General features: G+C 44.5%; 1 protein-coding gene across 2 annotated transcripts in view; it reads left to right on the forward strand.

Moving 5' to 3' along the window:
• WDPCP (WD repeat containing planar cell polarity effector) overlaps window positions 1-9,479 on the forward strand; it is a 196,849-nt gene extending 187,370 nt beyond the window's left edge. For both annotated transcript variants that reach the window (XM_019549189.1, XM_019549190.1), the window contains exon 17: window positions 8,680-9,479. In XM_019549189.1, coding sequence (XP_019404734.1) covers window positions 8,680-8,730 — 51 coding nt within the window. In that variant the 3' untranslated portion in view covers window positions 8,731-9,479. The remainder of the gene's footprint in view (window positions 1-8,679) is intronic.
• Window positions 9,480-9,769: the final 290 nt, after the last annotated feature.

The raw sequence follows: 9,769 nt of genomic DNA on the forward strand, positions 1-9,769 counted from the left end.
CCAGCCCCCAGCCAGAGGTTTGCCTGGGGGTGGCAGTTCTCCCATAGACTGGACTGCATCCCCAGCTAGGCTGGCCCCGCCTCCTCTGCCCTTGTCAGTCAGCTCTCACTGAGTTAAGCAGCAGAGGGGTAGGGCCAGCTCTGCTCTCTGGAGCAGACAGCACAGCCCAGTCCAGGACTGCAAAGCATGCTGGGATACTGGGGGACTGTGGTTTAACTTGAACCAGGAAGGGGTCTGAGACAAAAGTTTCATAAACCGGTTTGACCCAAATCAGTTAAGCCTGATACTACATTCAATCAGGTTTGTCTTAAACCAGTTTCAGCCATTTTGAAACTGGTTTATATGCACTGAACGTCTGTTCTGTTACAGGTTTAAACCAGTTTCTGATCACTTAAACTGATTTATGTGTAACTAGGAGTGCACCAATAGAGATTATTCGGACCAATACTGATAGCTGATATTTAAGGAAGCATATCGGCCAATACCGATCCAATTTCCAGTACAACTGCCCCCAACTGGTAAGTCCAGTGTGATGGAAGGGGAGGGGAGAAGGAAGGGGCATGGGGGAGAGGGGTAGATCAACGCCACTGTGGTGAGAGAGGGGGCAGGGATAGGCACTGTCCAGGCAGGGTGGGGGGAGGCCTGAGCCGTGGCTCCTGGGGAGAGAGGTGGCTCCTGCCGCTGCTTGCACCCCAGGAACGGGGGTGTGCCCCTGGATCTGCGTGGGGTGGGGTGGGGTAGGGCAGTCTGCAGCTGGGGATGCACTGGGCTCTTCTCAGTGGGGCCTGGTCATGGAGTGGGCACCAGTGGCGCTGTGAGGATGCTGTATCCACCCCAGATTTCACCACTGCTCCACTCCTAATGCCACTGCTGCCAGCCACCCAACACAGCCCCAGCTCTTCCCGGTGTGTGAGTGGAGGCAGGGTGTTGAGCTGGGGCTGCGCCAGGCAGCTGGCAACAGCAGTGCTGGGAGTGGAGCAACAGCAAAATTTGGGGTGGATGCAGCATCCTTCCAGTGTTGCTGGCACCCACTCCAAACCAAACCCCCAGCGAGAAGAGCCCTGTGCAGCCCTGACTGCAGCCGCCCTGCCCTGTGCAGATCCATGGGACACATGCCCCCCCCGTTGCTGCGCAGTGCCTGCCCTTGTCCCTGCCTCTGCCACCTCCCTTGCCACGGAGGGCACTGATCTGTCCCCCGCCACACACACACCCCTTCCCTTCCACCTCCCCTTCTACCACACTGAACTTACCAGGTGGAGGCAGCTCTCCATGCTGCCAGCTGTGCTGCTCGCTGCCTGAGTGCTGGTCACTTTGGCTGCACACAGCACGGACATTTATCAGCCAAATTATTGGCCCCATTGAACTGATGTCCAATACAGCCAGGTTTTTTTATATTGGTACCAATCCGGTATCGGACCAATGTATCGGTGCACCTCTATGTGTAACTTCTGTCCCTAGCCCAGTTGCCTCCTTAAGATTGCTCTGCTCTCTTTATGCTGGTCCCACGTGTACAGTATAGAGAAATAGTTGACAGTCTGTGTCGTAACAGAGGATGCCTATGTTTGCAGCAAAGGTAAGTGCTCTCTGCATATGTGTACACCTCAGTAACTTCACAACCAGTTCTCACATCCCCTAAGGAAGGATTGGGGATGGCTGCAAGAAACCTGTACAGCCCAATGGTGCTTCCAAAATTATCCCGATTCTGTATAAAGGAAGGAGGGAAGTTCCGGCATTAAGATACTGGACCATCACAAAACAGAAAAGAAACAAAATAGGACATTATACATCATTATGTCTAATTACACTATCATATATTTTTCACACACAGTCATATTTTTTCACATACAATGTCATGTACATGTATATAAGGTTGTAGATAAATCACATGACACTGTATGTGAAAAGTATGTGATACTGTAACTGAACATAATTTAATATTCTAGAGAGAAGTTAAAAGTCATTTCTGTTCTGAAAAGTAACTGTTATTGTGGGGCTCTACTCCTCATCATTCAGTGTCTCCAGAGCAAATATATCAGCAAAAACATATGTCCTGTCCCCTCCCCCACTATTCTTTTTGCAAGTTCAACCTGGGAAAATGACAGCCAGGCTGGGTTCTTCCCTTCATGCATACAGGCACCTTTGGTGATGGTTTTGCAAAATAAATTGCAGTTGTCCAACGTAATCTGGGCAATCCCATTGTCTTCAAATGATGCCCTTAGTGACATCTCTGCAATGCCATTGATCTCAAGAAGTATGCATAGCAGGAACTCACTGGAAACTTGGAAGATAATTGTTTGATACACAGGCAAAAAAATATTACTGCTCTTCTCTCACAGTTGTGCAAGCTCCTGATAGACTAATAGAAGGGAAAATTTATTTTTGTCACTAAAATGAATAGCTCTGACAATGTTTCATAGTTCTCAAGGAAGCAGTCCTGGTAAGATGTCACTTTTCACAGTGGAATAACATTTTAAAGCCGTACATACACTATTAACTTTGATGTGTCCTGACTTTTTAGTGCTTAATCATATAATCATCCTATTAATGTATCCTATTCATGTAAATGTGTCTACAGAACACTACATGCATATTTTAGCAGTCTGTGCTGGATGCTAATGGTTCTGTTCCAGTTAAAAAAATACTTTGTTTTTCTGTTCTCAGTTAAAATATCATTCTATGTAATTAAAGTTCTTGCATTCAGTAATCTATGATCTTGGAAATCTGCCCTTGGAGTATCAAAAACATTTCTTTTTGCCCAGCTGATTGTAGAGAAGGCTGTATCCTTAAAGAAATCACAGAAATGACATGGTAGAATGGCTAGTATCGGTGCTGACCAGGGAACTATACTTATGCTTTAGAGACTGTTACTGTGAATAGCAGAGGACTAAACTGCATATACACATAGGATCCAGCACCCTGCCCTAGCTGGGGCTTTGCTCTGAACAGTTCCTCTGAGGACCAAAGGGAAGAAAGAGACCTTCCCCCCAACGCCTGTGCAACATACAGCTTTACATTTCAAGCTGTGGGGTGGCTGTGGTGCCCAGTGGGTGCAATATCTTTAATGTACCAGCATGTTCCCCCTTTCACCCTGCTGCTCTTCCAGCCTGACTTCCCTGTTTCCTCACCTACCTTTTGCACATTGCATCAGAGGGATTCCTCACAATGCTGGGCTCTGTGCCACGCAAGAGGTGCACACACCCAAAACCCAGCCCTCTCTTGCGCAGTTGGACTGCACAGCTTCCCCTGCCAGCGTGACCTCCTCCGCCACAAAGCTTAGGACTTGTTTTGCCCCATAGCGCGAGACAAGCTGTGCCAAAAAGGAACAGACGTGGCCTATTCTCCAAGCAAATGGAGACCAGGGACCTCAGTGAGAATGTTTGCCTGCGGATGGGAATATAAGCTCTTATACATACACCATCACCTGTACATTCTTTGCTCACTGTGAATCCAAACAATGAAGAAACACTTCCCTGAAACTGCAAGGTACACACAAAATTGTTGCCAGTCACCTCCCAGACATCTCACTGTCACACAGCCAGAAAAAAAGCTCAAGTATTTTAAACAGATTGAGCTATTTTCTAAAGGAGATGGTTGGCTGTACTTCTTATCACCAGCCCCTCTTCATCAGTCCAGTCTTAGGGATTGGAGACAGGTGGGGATGAGCGAGGAGATTCAGATCCAGTGGAACTGCACAGCTTCCAGTGCCGGGGTGACCTCCTGACATTTCCTAAGTGTTGGGTGTTGCATTTGGGTTCCAGCCCATCTCTAATTAGATAAGGGGCCTGGAAGTCCTGAGAGCCATCTTCTGTACCTAATCCTGTTCTAGCTGTGTGGCCCTGAGCAAGCTATTTAGAGCCAGATTTCAGAAGTCTGTAGTAATTAGGACTGTCTTAGTTTGTGGCAGGGGGGAGGGGTCCAGCTTGATGTGAGCAGGGCCCCCTCAAAAGCTGCTAATCACCTGCCTCTAAAATCAGACTCCGCACTGAAAATGTGGGCCTTAACCTCTCTGCAGCTGATACAGGGCTAACAAGGCTCACCTGCCTTTGTATGACATTTGGAAATCTTCAGGTAAATGTCACTAGTTTAATCTATATTGTGAAATGACCACACCTCCCACAGAGGAGAATTCCTGTACTGCCCTTCTGGTGAAAGACAAGGCGTAGTCAGTCTCATTTAGGGAGGAGTTAGGAGCAAAAAAGGAACAACAGAGCATAGCCATGATTAAGGCACATACAAGTGTCTAGTGTTGAAATGTTAAACAGAAACATAAGGTTTGAGCACATGGTATTTTGCTGTGCCTAGAAACAGTCAAAACTTCAGATTAATTACTGAGATAATGCTATTGTCCATGTTGAAATGTCTAGTGTCATTTAAACAAGTGAGAATGCTAAAAGTCTTGCATCCATTAGCCAGGCATGAAATTTTACCACACTTCTGGTGCATGGCACAGTGCAGCCCAGTGTAGGTGTACATGTGCTTTCTACCCATAAGATTACTTTTTCTTTAAAAAAAAAAAAAATCAGTGTCCACTGGGGCTGTGTAGGTGTCTTGCACCTACATTTGCTCCCATAAGAGGTCATGGACCCTCCCTCACATCCCTCTCATCATCCAAGGCAGCAAGACACAACTTGGAAAACTAATCATAAACACAGCAGGGATGGCAGACTGCATCATGCCAACTGCTGTGGTAGTTTCTAACCCCTGCTTGACTGGCCCTCATCAGCGGGTAGAGTTGATGCCTCTTCTATCTGGAGAAGAGGCACATCTGCTAGTGTTTCATCTCAAGGACTTCCAAATCAAGGGGCACACAGCTGAAAGAACACCTACTTTATCCAGTGATACCTATCTCTAAACATGGAGGAGGCCTCCCTCTCCAAGAAAAGCCAAAAGTTGTGCTCAATGAGTGCCCCTCTAAGCAGACATCACACCCAGGTCTAGCTGTACACCAAAGAAGAGATAGGCAAAAAACTTCTTTGAAATATCACTATTTACACTGATACTGATGAGCCCAGCACTATGCTGTCAGCAGCCCCGAAGGCAGCTACCATTTTAGTAATGGTATTAATAAGAGTGGCACCAGCTCCTGTAGTGGCAATGAACATCATCAGGGCACCTGTGCTGATACCAATGCGAAGGCAAAACTGAAAGGGCCAAAAAGAAATACCTCTGTAAGTGGTGAGAGACATCACCCCATAGAGAAGAAGGGAGCCCTCATCCCTCCAAGAATAGGGCATCTCAGTCCTCTGCCAAGGAGGTGGTGCTAAATGTACACCAACAAAGACACAGCGACCAACTGCAGTGCTTATTACAGGACTGAAGTGTGTCCCTAGGGAACCAGATCCCTCTGGAGACATCATCAGTCTGGAATCAGCCCCCAGAAGAGCTGAGGCATCACTGCCATTGGGAGAGTACAACAAGAGGTCACCATCTCTGACCTATCCTTTCTCCCCACTGTTGAGCAGGGGTGCACCTCAGTCATCACCTGAATGCCACCCAAAAGCCTCTACTGAAGAGCCCACATGCAGGACACTACCACAGAGGAGGCAAAAATGACATTGGACTGGCTCCATAATGGATCCTGTTCTTGCCACCAAATCACCTTGGTAACATTGGCCCTACTGGGGGCCATCATCTCATGGCAGATTTCACTAGTGTACCCCCCTGGGTTAAAAGGCAAGGCTCACTGTTGGTATCACCACCCAGATCACTGACAGCGGAGCTTGACATCACTACCCAAGAATCTGGAGAAGTGGTGGAACATCTGTGGCCCCCCTAGTCTCCACTGAAGAAATCCTCATCCTTACCTGACAAAGCAATCACAAAGCAAGTCCCAATCATTTTCCCACCCTGTCCCCTACCACTCTCCTCTCTCATGCCTCATAAGGTTCTTGAGAACAGTCCCTAGTACAAAAAGTTGCCATACCGTTTCATTTGGAGCCAACAGAAGCAGTTCCTCAGGTGTACGGAGAAATGGTTTCCACTTATGATATTTCCTTATGCAGACAATAGTTAAGAGACTGAACAAATGGATAGTGTCAGATTCAGGATGATAACACTTGCCTCCATTATCCCATCTCCTCAGGCTTAAGCCTGCCTGGCAGCTCTCAGATTTCAGGACACAAACTCGCACATTATTGTCTCCTAGTTCATAGGAAGTATTTGAGATTTGAATGCAGAACAAATCATGGCCAGCCCATTGCCAAACTTTGCACTGAAAGTATTTTCCATTGAGACTGGATGGATAGAGACTTCAGTGCCTAACATATCATTGGAGAGCTCAGTTTGCAGGTTGGATACCAGAATCACACAGCAGGGAAACCTTTTCCAATCCCCCATAAAACAAAAACACAGATCATGGATAAACTGGGTACAGCCTGAACATCTGGCCTGGGTCACCTGGACTATGGGCCTCTGGAATTGGGTAGCAAAAATGTCACAAAAGAGCATTATAGTTACGCATCACATAAGCAATGAGGAACCTGCTGCTGATCTCTGTATCTGGTGGCACCATGCCCTGGTGGTCCTTCACTTCCTAGGAGTCAGCAGCAACCTGAAGGACTGACTTCCTGAGACAGCGATTTGCAGCTGACCAGCAGTGGTCCCTTAACAAATCCAAGGTCAGAAGTGCAGTATTAAGACCACTGTCCAGTTAAAACCACTGGATTCAACCACTCAGCAGCCTACTTGCAAATCACATCTGATGGCATCCCTGTTAACATGTACATGAAGCGTAGTGAGTGACTCTGGATATTCAGTTCTTTGAGATGTCAGTGTCAGTGCAGATCTCATGACCAGTTTTCTCTTCCCTAGAGCTTTTTTGGTGTCATGAGATACTGTGGGCTCCACAGCAAGGAAACAGAGGGAAGGGCTGCAGCTCCTTGTAGAGGATCACGAGGAAACCTGGCAGACACTGCTATTCAAAGAAACCTGATCTTTCATGCCTGAGAGGCAGAGGCACCCCTGGTGGGATGCTGCTTAGTGCTTACCACCTACAGCATCCCAAAGAGCCATGTTTACTTTAGGGGATACAAACGCTCTTTCAGCAACTTTGCTACAGGACTTGAAGTATGGTGGACTTGGCCTGAGGGAATTATGTGACATTCACCTGCAAAGGTAACCACTGGTAGATCTCCATCGCAGTCATTGCAGCTCATGTAGCCATCCAATACCTCTGCTATTTTTAAACTCACAAGCTTGGAAACGTTGCAGGCCACAAATCCTTCCTAAGAAGCTGGGTAAACACTTGGGTAGTTATCCCAAACACAGCTCCCTGCTGCTGCAGCTACACTAGGAGCAGAACCCAAGCTGGCTCCAGAATGTCTGCACGCGCTTCATTCATCGCTGTCGGCAGCAGCAATCCCTTGATTCAAACATAATCTCTGCCACGGTTCATTGAGGTGGGTCTTGAGGTGACTTGAGTCCAGTCCTTGAGCTTCAGAGCCACCCACAGAAGTTGCAGGTCTTTCCGTGAAGGAGACTCGTCTGTAGGCTAGGATTTCTCTCCTTTTTCCTCCTCCGCTCTCTAGACATAGCCTCAGTTTCAATACTATATATTATATAACCTTCAGTGTACTGTATAAAACTGCTAATTTTTATATAGAGGTATGAGAAATTTTTTTTTTGTCTCATGAACAGCAATTCAATAATGGCCAAGCGCCTCCTTAAAACAAGCCTTTTAATGTTCCTTAAACCTACCAGGCAGGGAAAATGCCAAACAAGAAGCTGGAAGTAAGATGTGGTTTTTGGGTTTTCTTTTTTACATTATAGCAAAAGTCTGGCTGTTGAAACGTTTTTTGCCTGTACCACACAGCTGTAGTACACAGACTATGCACCGGAGTGCTGTTTAAAATGATCTCTATCTCTGTGGTAGAATATATATTCCATGAGATGGAGCTGCTGCTCTGGGTAATGCTCTCTATTAGATGGACGGGTTTTTATTTCCCTTTCTCTGAGAGTAAAAAGTCACATGAATCACACTGAACTTACCAGCACACACAAGCTGGAAGCAGTCCTAACTCACACACCTTGTTGCTATCAATTTCCCATCTTTCTTAATTTAAGTTTATGTGTTTTGTGTACCACAGCAAGACATAAACGTAATTCTGCACCTAGCTGGCTTTACATCAAGAAGAGATAGCTACTTATATGTAATTCAAAGGGAAGCAATGATTCACTGGATTATAGCACTTTCTATAACAAAGTATTTCACACTTACAGAACATTTGTAATATAAATTATGAAACACCCCTGTGTTTTGGGACATTCAGTTAAAGACATTTCATTAATAAATATTAGGACAAAAATGAGCTAGGTTTTCAGCCAGTCACATGCAGTGGGAGCACCTGATTTATGTGCATTTGAGTATAATGCATATGCTTTATTTGAAGACCTAGATGAAGAGGGCGATATAGCACAGCTTTGAAAAACCCAGCTCTCTACATACTGGCATTAATACAATTTTATAATGTTCGGCATAAGTTTTAATTATAAGGTAGCCGAATAGCTTTTGCCTGTAAGCTTCTTTACAGAGTTAATTGGAGAAAATGTTTTGCTTTGTTTGAGTGTCCTTGTATTTCGTTTGGGCAGTTTTTCTAAAGTATAATGATGGAAAACTGAAATCTTTTCTGTTTAATTTCTATACTACAAAGAGTATACTTTTGTGTCTTTCTTTCTCCCCAGGAAACTGAAGGAAGTGGGTCCCTTAAAGTGGTACACTTTGGTCTAGTATAATCAAGACTGTGAATGCCTTCACTTTCAAAAAAACAAAAATGTAAGGCGTGATTTATCTCTCCCACAACTTTGTGGGCAACTGTTTTTTGGCTGGCTTCTGTGAACCCTGAATCAGGCCCTTCAAAAGGATGTTCAGGTCTACATTTCAGAAATGCTGTATTTAAAACACTAAATTGTTGCTTTATTTACAGGAATATATAGCTGCAAAAACTGAACCATATTTATGAAGGGTGATACGGTGAAATTTGCATCATGACATTTTATGACATACAAAATCTAATAAGTTTGAATACCCCTATTATAGTAAACAATGTTGAAAGATTTGTTTTTTTATTAAACAAGCCTATAAAGCTCACAGAGATAATTCTTTGTAATTCTCTATGCATTATATATTTTAACAATCTTCACTTGGATACAGATTTGAATTTCCACTTAAGGCTCTGAAAACCATTCTACTGAGATACTAGCAGATAAAATCTTCACTTGGGATACCTCTGTGAAAAAGCAGCCTTTCACAGTCAGCAGCATTTTTCTAAGAATGCTCTCAATTTTCATATCTTGATATATCATCTTAGTTGAATAACCATTATTTTGCCTTTAAAAAAAAGACATGGAACCTCTTAAACATCATGCCATTGGAGTCCAGATTTTAATCTTGCTCTTCTAACCACTAAGAGAAAATGTACTGAGAAAGTAATCTAACCTATTTCATTACTGTACTTTTTTCTGAACTATTAAAAGAGAAAAGAGCATTGTGATGAGTCTTCCTTCCCACCATTTGATGCAGAGTATCGTGCGTGTACACATGGTTTTACTCTACTGTATAGATGCATGTGGTTTATGCCTGATCTTTTGGACCATTCAGAAACTAAGACAGAAAGCTAATGATCTACTTGATGACATTTTTGATTGCTGCGAATAAGTTGTATTTTTATTGAATAACCCGACTGAAAATAAAGGGTTGTTTGTTTACAGCAAATATGTTTGAAACATCTAAAAACATTTTGTTGACTAAAAATCTGCATTTGTATAAAACGCT

The sequence above is a fragment of the Crocodylus porosus genome, unplaced genomic scaffold, assembly GCF_001723895.1.
Source record: "Crocodylus porosus isolate Cpor-Errol unplaced genomic scaffold, CroPor_comp1, whole genome shotgun sequence".
NCBI classification, from domain to species: domain Eukaryota; kingdom Metazoa; phylum Chordata; order Crocodylia; family Crocodylidae; genus Crocodylus; species Crocodylus porosus.